Source organism: Daldinia loculata, assembly GCF_022478755.1.
Source record: "Daldinia loculata strain CBS 113971 unplaced genomic scaffold F4817scaffold_82, whole genome shotgun sequence".
In the NCBI taxonomy this organism is placed as follows: domain Eukaryota; kingdom Fungi; phylum Ascomycota; class Sordariomycetes; order Xylariales; family Hypoxylaceae; genus Daldinia; species Daldinia loculata.
In genome coordinates, this window is record NW_026054936.1 from 55559 (window position 1) to 69714 (window position 14156).

A 14156-nucleotide genomic window follows, 5' to 3' on the forward strand; every position below is an offset into this window, starting at 1 on the left:
GTTTTAGATAAGTTGTGTTGGGATCCTTTTCGAGGAGTAAGGGGACATCTCATACCTATTGTCTTGGCTTCTATGTACCTATCTAATAGACCAACTATATATAAAACTTGGCACTAGAGCCCTATTATATTATACAATATAATATTTCAGCTGTTTCCAAAAGTTATACGAGATAAATTGAGTGTGCCAAGCTGGAGTGTTTGGGCAACTCTGCCTATATACATGCAACTACCCGGATATTTCACGTTTATAAGAATACTATTATACTAAACAAACCATCCCCTCAAATTATCGGTATCTATTACACCCTGGTTCACATCTACCGTCTCGCTCTCCGATAGGAAACCCTACACGTTGTATTTATAGTTGAGATTCTAGATAAAATTGAAATTGCACGTGTTAAGTCCATATATACCTGAGTTACCCGGGTAGAAGCTCATATAAGTGCCTAGGTATTCGACGCATACTCACCTATATCTCACCCCCCGCATCGACTAGTCGACGAGGACACAACATCATTCAAACATATACTTGCTCTCAAACAGAAATCAATCACCATGGGCAGCACGGAAGCGCTCTTCTCAGCATCTCTCATCTCACCAGAGGTTTCTGGTTCCTTCCCCGCAGACTTCACCATCCGCCCATTAGAGAAGGGAGACTACGCAAAAGGTTTCCTGGACTGCTTGCGCGTCCTCACATGGATGGGCGAAGTCAGCGAGGCCGAGTTCAACGAGCGGTTCGACGAGATGCTAGAAGCGAAAGGCACGTATTACTTCACGGTGATCGAGCACGCGGGCCGGATCGTCGGGACAGGCGCCTTAGTCGTAGAGAAAAAATTGTGCGTTCCCCCCTAACCACTCTACGACGAAACCCGTAATGTTATTCTGAATTCTTACTTTGGGGGTAGCATACACCAGCGCGGCAAGTGCGGACACATCGAGGAGATCTCAATTGCGAAGGAGCACCAGGGTAAAGGGCTCGGGTTGAAGATGATCCAGACCCTGGACTCCGTAGCGATTAATCTGGGATGTTATAAGAATATCCTGAACTGTGGCGCAAAGAACGAGCCGTTTTATATTAAGTGTGGATATAAGAGCTCGGGGATGGAGATGTCGCATTACTTTGAGGAGGAGCGTGATGAGTATCATCGAGGATAATGGTAGGAGAGAGGAGAATAGGGGGGTTCTTAGATAAGGAGGCGAGTGAATAGAAGGCAAGAGCCTCTGGGTTTATTCTGAGTGTTATCTAGCAATATTCGAAGTTAGTTGAGTATTGCATGAGCTAGTCGTTTATTATACCTAGTGCGGTCGGAATGCGAACAGGAAGTAAACACTATGCAGAAGTGGAATGCTTATAGAGGTTGTTGCTAATGGCCTGTATCAAGAGTTGGATATAATTCTAACAATCTGGCTTGATACTACTGAAACCTCTAGGCAACAACTAGGCTCTACTAAGGTATACTACCTAGGTCGCAAGTCTTGTTGCGGTGACATACTCGTAGAAGTGATGCTTGAATATAGCTCTTATTTAGGATATAGTCAGGCTAGACTTAGGTAGGTTGATTATCTGGTATCTTATGTCTACCTATTCTGATGCCTGAGAGCCAAGCCGCGCCTTACTTACTCCCATGTCTTGTCCCGAAGATGCGTTAGCCAGCAGCGAAAAATAGTATTTTAATATCGATGCTACCATGAGACATGCGTCGCCATTAGCCCCATGTGAGATCATCATCCACAGGGCTCGCCGGTATTGGTGCTCTAGCGGCACCAATCGAGTAATGGTTGCATATGAAGTGCACCCCAGCCCTAGGAGCTGAAATAAAGATAGCATTTGGGGATTGGTTGATCCCCGATTACGTTCTCCGTGGGGTGTGACCGTTGGGTCACCTCTCGTGTTAGACATACATAGTTCCTGCATAAATGTAGTTACCCTACCTCATGGTAGAGGTGATGGTAGCGAATAGAAATGTCGCTTGCCAGCCTCGTAGGAATTAGGCCTATGGTAGACCAATCGATAATTTCAGAACGCCTACGTAATGTCTAATGCGGATTCGTGATGAAGTGCAAAAGATAAGATTAGATTCGACCATAGAAGTACATAAAGTGATATGAAATGTTGTTAGTAATTATACACATCTAGTAGCCCCGAGGCGATTCTGTAGTCTTCCTGCTGGATATCCAGCTTCCGTAAGTAATAAGAGATCCATGGTATAATCCTGTGCCCAGCCGAATAAATGTTTCCGCTCAAAAGCCTGCCCTAATCCCAAAAGCCCATGCGCCTAACATAAATGATTGAGACGTGTCGACTCGAATCAGCGGGATCCCGAGTGGGACTTTCCGCCCGAAGTCTTTTTGGACTCTCTGTAGTCGGACTTCCCGTAACTCGGAGATGGGGCACTGTCTTCATAGCCAGTGCCGTGGTGGTTGAAGACGGTGACACCAGACCGGCGCGTGATATCAACAGTGAAGTCATCTTTGGTTATGTTAGCTGAAAACATGTGAATAGGATATATTTGCGGGTAGCACGTACCGGCCCTAGAAGATCGGCCATGCTCGTGGACAACAGGTGTGATTCCAGAAGAGCCACTGGGGTAAGAGGTAGAACCAGCGCCTAGGCTAGTGCGCGAAGACATTGTGTTGTATGAGCTTGCAGATGACGAGCGAGAGGAACGGTTGTCTACAACGACGGCGTGGGATGACTTGGAAGTGTATGATGCCATTGCTTGGTAGTGGCAGGTATTTGAGTGAATTGGTATAGAATGTTAAGCAGATTGCTTGATAGATTTCTTGATAGAGATATAGGACTATGACGAACTTGTCTGGTTGCTGCAGAGAGACTAGGAATGTGAATAAAAAGACGGAGGCATCCTGTCTTTATATAGAGTATTAAGAGAAAGTACTTTAACTTACAATACTTACACTAGAAGCCTGTACATCAAGGACTATCACATGGCACATGGCGATATGAACAAGCTTAGCTTCAACACGTAGTAGCCGGAGCAAGCATGAGCAGTGCCTCAGGCTGACCCAAATGGGGGCGTATCTGGCGGTGATGAGTAGTGACAGAGTCGAAATATCAAGATACACCGAAGGGGTGACTCACCCCTTAACTTCAAGGCAGAAAGGGGAATAGAGAAAAGGGTGGTGTTTGTTCGTGGCCATTGAGGCAGCAACCTTATTGAGCAATTGAGCAATTCAGCTACAAAAGAGAAGAGCTATAAGTGGATGGACTCCGAATGACTAACTGAGTGTGGACCTTTTACCAGGGTAAAGAAATTGGTATAGAGTCAGAGAGTATGCCTAGGAACCATCGAAGAGTCAGGTAGAGGCTGTGTGGTATCGTGGAAGTCGAGGTGAAGCAGATGGAAGAAAAGACGATAGTGGCTGGTTAATTGGAACATATTGGAATATAGTCAAGGTAAAAGATATGAGTTACATTGGGGGTTAACTTTTAGCGGTTATAAGTTACCAATCAAGGTATAAAGACTGAATAGGGACATTACGATAGATCACTAATGTTAGGCCTATGTAGTCCTAATGATGGGGAATAGGAACGCGGAGAGTTCTAGCGGATTGAGGCACGATAGGCACAATTACGTACGGCAAAGCGGCATGTGAACAGTGATATCAAAGTACACAGTGCAGGTAAATGCACTTTATCATGTATACTGTGTGGCTCAGGTATACCGACCATATCTAAGAGTAGGTACGAAGGTCCGGGCCAAAAGTCTTGCACATGTGGAGGACCCTAGCACCGTATTCAAACGTCATCCCTTTCTATTAACACTGTATTAGCTACCTGCTAAGCTGAAATTCGGATAGTGGCCCATACGCTAAATTTAGGTGGCTTACCACTATATTTATAGCGATATTAGCCACTATAGCTGAAGTAATACCGTGCGGTCCTTTTTTTACTTACACATGGCTTGCCAAGACCAGATGTGCAAGACTTTTGGCCCGGACCTTCGTACACGAGTATTAAGCACTATCAAAGAATTTAGCACATCTAACTCCCAGATTGTTACTATTAAATCAAACAGAGAGGCCTACAACTACGTAGTTGGTATCTAGGGGGCGTAAGCAGCGGCTATGTCAGCTTGGTTGACCTTGTTTGGCGGCGAATGGTTGTTGGCTGCCTATTTGCCCAAGAGTTCTAGGTTAGCCAAGCTGAAGTCCTAGATTTAGTACTTGTTAGTTCTATATCAGTACCTCGATACAACTACCTGTTTTATATAAATTGCTTATAAAGTTTGCTTCTGAACACGTATGTTTGAGGCCCTATATAGATAGAGTCATTGATTGCGTATACAGACAAGTTGTTAAATGTGTATACGAAATGCAGTAAGAGTAACAGTACTGCAAACATATTCATTCGGCCTTGCATGTTAAACCAGGTGCGTTCAACCGTTCAACCGCCAAATAGCTGCTATCTGGCTGATGGATGGGGTGGCTTGTTGTTAGGGTACCTGAGGTTCACCGAACTGCACGAATGAAATGTAAAATCTTCATTGTGAGCTCGAACGTGTGTGGCAAATAAATACATCATAGCTGTGATGGGGGTGGCTTAAATTCAATGGTGGATTATATTCAAATAAATATACCCCGCCATCTAAATACTACTGCCAATTAACGTTGTGCTTATGGACCTTTATGACCTGTTCACCCAATTGAAAGGCACTATGCACATAAGAAATACCTACCCCAAATTCTTGCCCCGGCGCTGTGCCGCCCGCAAATTGATTAGAATGAAAGCTGGTGATGATTTCACTACTATATTTGTACACACATTTAGCTACATCTCGTTGATATTTCTATATGCCCTCGTGTCGGAATTATCGTTCTATATCAAAATATAACCCCAATTGGATCTTTATATAGACAATCGCATTCAAACCTACAGCATGCGCTTCCTCTTCTCCTTGTCCCTCGTGGCGTCCGTTGCCGTCGGCGCCTTGGCTTCGAGTTCCTCCGACCTGAAGATTGACGTAACCCTCCCCGTCGAATGCGACCGAAAAACGGAAAAGGGCGACAATATCCAAGTACACTACAGGGGAACGCTTGCCTCTAATGGAAAGAAGTTCGATGCCAGCTACGATCGAGGCACTCCTTTTAGCTTTAAGCTGGGAGGCGGTCAGGTCATCAAGGGGTTCGTCGCCATTGTCCCCCGCTGCTTGTTGCTTATGGGGTCTTAACACGTATACAGATGGGACCAAGGACTTTTAGACATGTGCATTGGGGAGAAAAGGTTAGAAAATATCCTTTCTAGAGCCTCGGACGGAAGCTGACTGCTTATTAGGACTTTGACCGTCCCTCCCGAGTATGGATACGGAAACCGGGGCGTTGGGCCAATCCCTGCCGGATCTACCCTTGGTATGTAACAGATTGATTGGACTGTTGTGGAACGAACATGATCTCATACTGAACGACTATTAGTGTTCGAGACGGAGCTCATCGGCATCAAAGGCGTCCCCAAGCCCGAGTCCATCGTCACCAAGGCCAGCAGCGCAAGCTCGGCTGCCAGTGAAACTGCCAGCGAAACTGCCGAGAAGGTAACGGCCAAGGTGGCGGAGAAGATTGCGAGCAAGGTCGAAGAGGTTGCCGAAGTCGTTGGAACCCTACTTGTTGATACCGACGACGTCCAGGAGCATAACGAGCTATAAGTTATAGAAGAAGTATTGGCTGGTGTATATATGCAGTGGAACATTGTCGTTCTTCTCAGCTAGCCTCTTGTCTTGGCGTAAGTTCAGATAACGAAGACGTGAGAACTTACCTGCCTAACCTGTCTAGATAGCAACGCTTGATACAGAACGAATCAATATATTGCCATATGTGATTCTTGCGTTTTTTTTTTCTTCAATGCGTTTTAGTTATCATATATGAGTGCATGGGTGGGTACCTACCTATATATAGGATGGCCTGTGTAGACAATTGCCATCTATATATATATTGGCCTTGAAGACGAAGTAGTATATTTTCGAGATACTACTCGTTCTCGTGATAAAATACATCTGCTCATTGGATGTCTACCATCCATTTGCGTAAAGCCGTTTTCTCCGACAGGTGTGTATTAAATACGTCGTAAAGTACCTACTATAGGAAGGGAAGAAGGGGGGGTGGAAGCTACATGCACCTACTTTATGTACATGGTGGGTAGAGGCGGGTACGGCCACACCGCAACTTGATATACCTATGGCAAGAGCATTGCCGTTGTTTACTTCCTAGTATGAATGAATACCTCAAGATGTATGTATGTTAGTCGTGAGCGATATGTACCTTCTTCTTGAAGTCTCTTATCTCAGAGTAATATTGTTTTAGCCCCTCTGCTACTGCACATGTGGTCGGGATACTACCTAACCTAATGTACTAATAAGTACATAAAGTAATATTTTCTCACAAGGCTCTAAAAACCATCATTGCATGACTTTCTTCTTCTCTTCATCTGCAGAAGGACAGAGTAAGATAAAAAAAAAAGCCTCATAAAGTCCAATTGAGGCTGAAGCTTTCAAGATACGATTGAAAAAACATCATTTAAGAGTCTCCCAATATGTTGCTCAACTAAAGAAATTTATTTTCCGCTCCGCTAAGACCACTAGCACTTAGCCAATTCTTTTTTGCTTGTTTTATTCACTATTCCTGTTATCCAATTCGTTAGAATTTTCCTTGGAAAATCGTAGGGACGACGGGGGTTTGGCAATGCGCAGGCTCCGATCACTTCTACCACCATTAAATTTTATCACTATACATTATGTATACTTTATTATTGTCCCTCTAATATCATCTGTGGTGTTCTGGGGCTCGTCGAACCCTAGATCCAGCATCAGTTATGTCGACAGCTTATTCCTCGTCATCTCTGCCATGACAGAGGCTGGCCTAAATACTGTCAATCTCAGTCAGATGACCACTTGGCAGCAGGTACTTCTATGGCTTTTGATCATCATCGGCTCTTCCATCTGGGTATCCATCTGGACCGTCTTGGTACGCAAACATGCCTTCGAAACGCGCTTTCAAGAGATCGTGCGCAAGGAGCGTAAACGCAGTCTTGAGCGGCGTAATGCGAGTTTGACTCTCCTCCCCATCACTCACAGGCTTAGATCCTTGGGTAGGAGTAGGACAGTGCAGGACAGCAGCGAGGGTGCTCCTTGGGGGCAGCGCCCAGCCATCAATCTGCCCGTCATATCTCGTCCAAGTGACAGGAGGTTGGTCTCTGCCATTGTACCTCCACACCAGGAGTCTGGCGTCCGTACCAGCGGTTCCTTCACCCGCCCACACAGCGTGGCCACGGCAGAGGATGTTGCGCCAGCTCCCGGCACTGCGGATGCCGAAGAAGGAAATACGAGGGCTTCAACCACCACTGAGCACGTCATTTTCGCCGACGATCTTCGTTCCGGAGCTAGGTCGACGTCTATCGCCCCTAGCGGTACCACTGCGCAAAGACACCTGTCCAACACCGACACGGCTGTTAATCCTCGCAGCTACCTAAAGGGACATAAAGTCGGGCGCAATGGCCAATTTCACGGCCTGACAAGTGAAGAACGCGAGGAACTCGGTGGCACTGAATATCGAGCTCTGAAGCTTCTTTCTATCGTCGTCCCGCTGTATTTCTTTCTCTGGCAGTTTCTCGGATGCATCTCGCTCGGCGCGTGGATTGCTAACAACCTACCTGGACCTGCCTTGGAGAATGCCATTTCACCCTGGTGGAATGGCATCTTCAATGGCGTGTCTGCGTTTAACAATAGCGGTATGAGCGTGTTAGATGCAAACATGATTCCTTACGGAAGCTCGTATTTCGTACTCATCGTTATGGGTGCAATGATTCTCGCTGGTAATACAGCGTATCCCGTCTTCCTACGATTGATTTTGTGGAGCAGCTGTAAGTTTGACTTTCCATGACCTTTTCATATGACCCTTATGCTCCTATACAAAATAATGCCCAATCCTCATGGCGAGCTTGTACGCTCTTAAGCTACTAGTATACATATTTGCATATTAGTAGCTTCCTGTTCTCGCGTGGCTGTCTCTGCGAATGTAAATCAATGGCCGCTAACCTAAAATCTTATAGTGAAGATGTTGAAGTGGGTTACCTATGATGATGATTTGGTAGAATGGAAAGAGACGATTGGGTATATTCTCAAATACCCTCGTCGTGTCTATACCAATCTTTTTCCGTCACGTCAGACCTACTGGCTTGTTTTCATGCTCTTCGTGCTTAACGGTACTGATTGGGTGGCATTTGAGGTTCTCAACCTTGGCAATTCTACTCTTGAGCAAACCCCTCTCGGGTCTCGCATCATCGATGGACTCTTTCAAGCTCTTGGTATGATTCGTTGTGTTCACGACGTGTTGATTAGCGCTAACCTCTACAACAGCTGTCCGTTCAGGAGGCTTTTATGTTGTATCCATCCCGACCCTGTTCATCGGCCTACAGGTGCTTTATGTTATCATGATGTTCGTCAATGCCCTAAAAGTTGTCTTACTTAACCCCATATAATAGCCTCCTCCTGTTCTTCTCGAGTCAATACCTACCTATTATGCGCTAGTGTGCATAAACCCCCTAGCTGTTTAAGCCACTGAAACTTCCTATGGCTTGCGAGTTTGTGTTAACTTTCGATGTCTACAGGTATATTTCAGTGTATCCTGTTGTGATAACGATGAGGCATTCCAACGTCTACGAAGAACGATCGTTGGGGATCTACGGGGAAGATCCGATCTACAGCGATGCTTTGACTCGTTCTGTCTCGCGCGTTCAGTCGAGCAGTAAGTCCCGGTCTCTGAGCCGGATGGTCCGCGTCGCGTTTGCAGAATGGTATGGAGTTGGGGCCGCGCCGAACCAGCTAGAGAGCCGGATTAGCTTCATCAGCCACCAAATTCGTGGACAGCTCTCTCATGACCTGTGGTGGCTTGTTTTGGCGGTCCTGCTGATTATGATCATCGAAACTAAGCATTTCCTTGAGGACCCGGTTACCTATTCGGTCTTCAACGTCGTCTTCGAGGTGGTCTCCGCTTACGGATGCGTGGGCATCAGCATTGGATCGCCGAACGCAGCATACAGCTTCAGCGGTGGACTTTATCCTGGGAGCAAGCTAGTCCTTTGCGCTGTCATGATAAGAGGTCGACACCGCGGCTTACCGGTTGCGCTTGATCGCGCCGTCAGACTTCCTAGCGACGATATGCATATGGTCGAAGAGGAAGACCATCTTCGTAGGTCCATGTCGGTAAGGCGACCGAGCTTTGACGACACGGGCATATGATTCGATGACCGCCGCCAATCAACGTGGATGCGAGTCCACAGGTCGTTGCTCTGCCTTTCTGAGTGAATGGCTGTTTCCCCAAAGATTCAACGTAGCAAATTGGATATCTCTCACATGTTATAGTAATCTAGTAACGGCGGGCTTCTATCCTATCTAGGTCAAATCAGTCATTCCTATCTAATGTGAGTCCCGTAGTTTCCTACATACCCCATAAGTAGAAGCAATTAGGTAGAAAAAGAAATTGATGGCGTTTCTATGACTGGACAAGAAGAAAATTATCTGATCTCATCGTATAGAAATCTAGTTTTGGTGCTTCTGTCTTCACGTGTAATAATACTAGCTCATTTTATACTGTGCTTTGCGTGTTACGTTACCCAAACAAAACAAAACAAAAATCCAGATTAGGAGAAGCATCGCCGAATTAGTCTGCCTTCGAAATGCGAATAGGTATGTCGGCACTGTGTATAGTCAAATATGTCTAGAGTAACCGCAGCCTCGGTATGTAATAAGTTAGTAGATTGCGTGTCTGAATTTGATGTCCGGACGTGGCCGTGATGTTTGTTCGGTAATAAGCTGAATTGCGGCCATCAGCCACCTTTGTCCTCACTTTTAATTTATTGTACCTAGTTTATTGCCGTCCAAATATGCCTGGCGTATTCTGACTAGCCCACAGCCACGTCGCGGCTGCTACACACGGGCCGTGGGCACGTTATAATGCAGGAGGCGTAGGAAGCTTTAAGAGCATGGGGGACAGACTGATGGGGAAAGAAAGAAAGGCAACAAAGCCACCACAATATGGGCCAAGGGGGGAGGCATGATGCTACTAATACTTGCATCATTATATACAACTATTATCGTAAAATATAAACCTATCACATTATCCCCCACCAAAAAATAACTTCGTCTGCCTCGGATCAGCCGAATTCGTTGTCCGGCTGCGCTGCTTCTTCTCGGCACTGCCCTTCCGCCTCTTGAGCGGTGGCGCGTCAGCTGCAGGGCTCGGGCTGGGTTTGAATTCGCGCTGCACCGTGTCACGGATCGTCTGACGCGAGAGACATAGGTCGATGTGTTCGTTGAACAGGCGCTCGTCGGTAGCTTGCGGCCGGCTGCAGATGGGACAATCCCAGTATTCCTCGGGCTCGAGCTCAGGGGCTGGGCGTTTGGGGTTGGGGTTTGGGTTTGGGAGGATTTCTTTGCCGTGGTGTCGGTAGGTGGCGTCTTTTTCGGCTGTGGGATGCTCGGCGAGATCTAAGCCGGGCTCGTGGGTATCGTCGTGAGGTAACTGGTCTAATAGTTCCTGTGGAATATCATCTTCTTGGGCAGATTCGTTTGTCCCTCCGTCGGCCACCCCGTCGGACCCCGTTTTTAAAGGTCTCAATCCAAAAAATGTACGAGCGTCGGGCTTCTTAGTGCTAACTAGATGCGTGCACCGAAGGCCCATTAAGCGTAACTTCATACCCGGGACCTCCTGCTCCAGCTTTGCCAAGATAGGCAACGAATAATTGTATAAGTCGTCCGCGGCGCAAATAGCTCTTGGCGTCACAACTTGCCTCGTCAAAACTTCGTATGTATGTAACTTTACCTTCAAGACAAGAGTCCGGCCTTTGCACTCGGCTCTTCGCATGTCCTTTTCCAATTCGTCAGCTGTGTGCTTCAATTTTTCTCTCAGTTGTACTGGGTCTGAAAGATCTCGGAACGTGCTTTCGGTTCCGACGCTCTTCCGTTCGAACTCCTCCACGGGCTGGACTTCGGTTCTGCCCAGCCCGAGATAGCACATGAGCAGGAATTCGTACGTCTTTTCACCGAAAAGTTGACGTCTGCGATAAGTTAGTACTTTGAATATGCAGATCCCTTGTTATGTTATCGCCTAGCTTAGTCGCCGAGAGAATAATGACGGGTTGTAAAATAGAAAGGCATCTTAACATACTAGGCATGTGTTAGTTTTGGTTCAAAATAAAGGATCATCATTTCGGAATTCAGAAATGTGTCTGTGCACGTACCAAAAGCTGACGATGGGGATAGACATCGCCACATGTTTTGACTCCTATCTCCTGCAATTCTCGTTCTAAAACCCGCCCAATTCCGTTTACCTTTCTTGTCGGAAGGTCGCGCATGAAATTCATTATAGCATTACGATCGTTAGGCAGGATGTACTGGCCATTAGGCTTGTTCATGTTGGAACAGATTTTAGCCAGCTTCGCATTTGCGGCAATTCCAGCAGAAACCGTGATCTTCGTCTTCTCATGAATCTCATCTCGCATTTGCTGGACAGTATCCCCAGGCGTCATGTTATGTTCGACACAATATTCGGTGGTGTTGAGATAAGCCTCGTCGATGCTGGCGCTTTGGAACCTTGGATCGTATTGCGCCAAGACTTGCCGGACCTCCTGGGCTTTGGAGGTGTACTTGTCAAAGTTGAGAGGGAGGAGGAGGAGGTTAGGACAGAGCTTCTTAGCCACGAAGCCAGCCATGCCGCTTCGACAGCCGAATTTTCGAGCAAGGTAATTGCAGGTGGTAAGCACGCCGCCTCCAACGGCGAATGGGACATCCTTGAGCTCGGGGCGGTCGAGTTGCTCGACGGCAGCGTAGAAGGCATCGCAATCAACGTGGACTATGTGCTGCGTCAGGTCACGGGAGACCTCTAGCTGGGTTATGAGTTGGTCCGCAGCCCGGAGCTCGCGAGTTAGATCGAGCCTCTCCAGACGACGCTTTTTCTCCAGAATCTGTTCGATCTTCTGCGTCAAGATCTTGTCCTTGACTTCTTCGCGGTTAAAGAACTTGGATCCTTTGGATGCGTTATAAATGATTTCCGAAACCTTAGATTGATCGACGGAGTCCTGGCCGGCTTTGGTGAGCGAAGGCCCGAGGAGAGAGTATTTGAGAGTGTTGTGTTGGCGGTCATCTTGCTTAGACCCTTCTACCTCGGGCTCTTTTTTCTCGGTTTTCGGTGTACCGGGTCTCTCAGCCATTTCGAATTCATGCTGTAAATTTGAAGACGATTCCTCTTATCGTAATCATGATTCTTTGTCGCGGGGGTAATGAGACAAAGATACTCGACGACTCGCGGCGCGTCATCCTTTTTACGCGTTGCCACGTGATGCCTATTTTAAATAATTAATGAAGTACAACATACATGCATTGCAAGACGGAGACGGGTGCGACGGACACTGTGAGGGGTATTTTAGGTTGTGGTGGTGGGTCCCTCAGCTTGTACCCGTACTCCAAATCCATCAGCTTGAACTCTCGGTTTTGGACTCTTACAATAACAACACTCAACATTCAACAATATTATATCGTGATATTATACGGAATATATCATCCCAAATTACATATATCAAATTACAAATATACCACAAATAGTCATTATACAACTAAATCCTGTTCAAAGTCCTCCACGCTCGTATGACACTCTGAGAATTCCTCTTCATCATCCTCAATCTTCAACTCCTCGTCCATCTCCGTCTCTATCTCCGTCTTCCCTTCCAAGATCCTACACACCGAATCCTCCAGTAGCGCTCCAATGAAGCCCCTATTCTTCTGATCGTTTTTCACCATGGTGGCAAGCACCTCTTTCTCCAGGATATCCAACTCTTCTCGCCGCCGTTGAATATCCTGCAGATCGGCTGTGGCAGAATACACCAATGCATTTTTATTCATCTCCATCGCCTTGACCTTACTATCTAGCTCGTAGCATATCTCCTCGAGTTGGCCTGCATGCTTGTGGTCGCCAATTGTAAATGCAAGGGTCACTGCTGACTTGAGTAGATCTTTTATACCACGGGCAGTCATCGGGACCCTATGAACCGCGCTATGTCGCAACTTGTCTGTCGAGAATAACACCTCTCTCAAAGGCATAGCTCCCAAGTCAAACGCCGTTTCAGGTATCTCATCAGCCATCTTAGCCAGCAGCCGCGTCCATTTTGTCAGTTCGAGTGAACTAGCGCATTCCAACCCAGTATTCTCGAGAAGTGCCGGCATATGCTTCCTAGTGAATTCGAAGCAGCTTTCTTCTAGCATACGTTGCGCCTCGCTCAGAATAATATGCTGTGCCTTATACGGAATGTATGTCGGGTATAGTGAAGGCAATGTCGCTAGCTGTTTTGAAATCACATTTACGGTGCTTGGGGGCTCAGTTTTAGGGTGCGGACTATCTCTTTCAGTTCCGTGAAGCACCTCGCCAGTTTGGTTGATGGAATTCTCGTCAGCTTGCTTGGTGGCATCCTCGGCAGCTTGTTTAGTGACACCCTCATCAGTTTGTTTGATGGCGTCCTCGTCAGTTTGCTTGGCGGCGTTCTCGTCAGCTTGCTCAGTAGCATGCTCTTCAACTCCGGCATTGCATTCGGCGTCGTTTTGTCCTACGCTAGCAACTTCGTCTAGTACCTCAGCTGTCGACTTAGCAGCTTTAACTTCAGATGCTTCGCGTTTGACCTCCTGTTCCGGCGGCGTGTAGAACAAGTCGGGAAATTCCGCCTTCGCTTTGAGCTCTGACTTAAAGATATGCCGTGATAGGAGGTCGCGAAGAATCTCGACCACATTCTCTATGCTCAAGCCATGGGTAAGTGACCTTAGCACCTGTGGCCACCTCTCGATCTCTTCGCGTATCTTTTTCTGTTTCCGTAGCTCCGCTTTCTGGCCCACGAAGATGGCTCGACATGCGAGGTAAACACGCCGTCTATCCGCTATCTTGTTTGCCATGTTCTCTCCGGGGTATGGGCCTCCAGAATCTGGCCGGATAAGAGCGTACTAGTTGCTGACCCTTTAAAGAAAGGCTTCAGCTTAGTCGGGCAGCGATGCAGGCGGAGAGCGACATAACAACTCCGTTTCTTTACTCCAACTTCGCCTATACTTACCTCATCCAAAGCTAGCATGTGTTTCGCAAGCCATGTGTCGCTCATGTCTCAAGCGTTTA

At 46.9% G+C, this 14156-nt stretch overlaps 5 protein-coding genes across 5 annotated transcripts; 3 read left to right on the plus strand and 2 right to left on the minus strand.

Annotated features, from left to right (window-relative positions):
• Window positions 1-171: 171 nt before the first annotated feature.
• F4817DRAFT_352100 (acyl-CoA N-acyltransferase) lies at window positions 172-1488 on the plus strand. The gene is made up of 3 exons (XM_049305193.1): window positions 172-392; window positions 453-838; window positions 908-1488. Exons 2-3 carry the CDS (start codon window positions 558-560, stop codon window positions 1155-1157), a joined length of 531 nt encoding a protein of 176 aa, XP_049154421.1. The 5' UTR covers window positions 172-392; window positions 453-557; the 3' UTR covers window positions 1158-1488.
• Window positions 1489-1993: 505 nt separating this feature from the next.
• F4817DRAFT_288530 (uncharacterized protein) lies at window positions 1994-3141 on the minus strand. The gene is made up of 2 exons (XM_049299637.1): window positions 2530-3141; window positions 1994-2472 (listed from the first exon to the last, which is right to left on the minus strand). Exons 1-2 carry the CDS (start codon window positions 2717-2719, stop codon window positions 2312-2314), a joined length of 351 nt encoding a protein of 116 aa, XP_049154422.1. The 5' UTR covers window positions 2720-3141; the 3' UTR covers window positions 1994-2311.
• Window positions 3142-4608: 1467 nt separating this feature from the next.
• On the plus strand, window positions 4609-5922 carry F4817DRAFT_352108 (uncharacterized protein). The gene is made up of 4 exons (XM_049305194.1): window positions 4609-5145; window positions 5203-5244; window positions 5296-5369; window positions 5433-5922. Exons 1-4 carry the CDS (start codon window positions 4901-4903, stop codon window positions 5657-5659), a joined length of 588 nt encoding a protein of 195 aa, XP_049154423.1. The 5' UTR covers window positions 4609-4900; the 3' UTR covers window positions 5660-5922.
• Window positions 5923-6250: 328 nt separating this feature from the next.
• Window positions 6251-9686, plus strand: F4817DRAFT_288590 (TrkH-domain-containing protein). Its single transcript, XM_049299638.1, has 4 exons — window positions 6251-7869; window positions 8059-8313; window positions 8366-8444; window positions 8617-9686. Exons 1-4 carry the CDS (start codon window positions 6693-6695, stop codon window positions 9245-9247), a joined length of 2142 nt encoding a protein of 713 aa, XP_049154424.1. The 5' UTR covers window positions 6251-6692; the 3' UTR covers window positions 9248-9686.
• A 296-nt stretch (window positions 9687-9982) lies between these two features.
• F4817DRAFT_362047 (uncharacterized protein) lies at window positions 9983-13942 on the minus strand (the record flags this gene model as incomplete). The annotated part of the gene is made up of 5 exons (XM_049306474.1): window positions 9983-10095; window positions 10205-11042; window positions 11248-12205; window positions 12657-13342; window positions 13421-13942. The coding sequence occupies 5 exons, from the start codon at window positions 13940-13942 to the stop codon at window positions 9983-9985; spliced, it is 3117 nt and encodes a 1038-aa protein (XP_049154425.1).
• Window positions 13943-14156: the final 214 nt, after the last annotated feature.

What these genes read in the sequence shown, in the direction of transcription:
- F4817DRAFT_288590 (XM_049299638.1), top strand. Translation starts at nt 6,693, where the DNA reads ATGCGCAGGCTCCGATCACTTCTACCACCATTAAATTTTATCACTATA. An exon ending in ATTGATTTTGTGGAGCAGCT is followed by an intron (nt 7,870 to 8,058) that starts GTAAGTTTGACT and finishes AAAATCTTATAG; the next exon opens with TGAAGATGTTGAAGTGGGTT. An exon ending in TGGACTCTTTCAAGCTCTTG is followed by an intron (nt 8,314 to 8,365) that starts GTATGATTCGTT and finishes CCTCTACAACAG; the next exon opens with CTGTCCGTTCAGGAGGCTTT.
- F4817DRAFT_288530 (XM_049299637.1), bottom strand. Translation starts at nt 2,719, where the DNA reads ATGGCATCATACACTTCCAAGTCATCCCACGCCGTCGTTGTAGACAAC. An exon ending in TGGCCGATCTTCTAGGGCCG is followed by an intron (nt 2,473 to 2,529) that starts GTACGTGCTACC and finishes ACATAACCAAAG; the next exon opens with ATGACTTCACTGTTGATATC.
- F4817DRAFT_352108 (XM_049305194.1), top strand. Translation starts at nt 4,901, where the DNA reads ATGCGCTTCCTCTTCTCCTTGTCCCTCGTGGCGTCCGTTGCCGTCGGC. An exon ending in GGCGGTCAGGTCATCAAGGG is followed by an intron (nt 5,146 to 5,202) that starts GTTCGTCGCCAT and finishes ACACGTATACAG; the next exon opens with ATGGGACCAAGGACTTTTAG. An exon ending in CCCTGCCGGATCTACCCTTG is followed by an intron (nt 5,370 to 5,432) that starts GTATGTAACAGA and finishes AACGACTATTAG; the next exon opens with TGTTCGAGACGGAGCTCATC.
- F4817DRAFT_352100 (XM_049305193.1), top strand. Translation starts at nt 558, where the DNA reads ATGGGCAGCACGGAAGCGCTCTTCTCAGCATCTCTCATCTCACCAGAG. An exon ending in TTAGTCGTAGAGAAAAAATT is followed by an intron (nt 839 to 907) that starts GTGCGTTCCCCC and finishes CTTTGGGGGTAG; the next exon opens with CATACACCAGCGCGGCAAGT.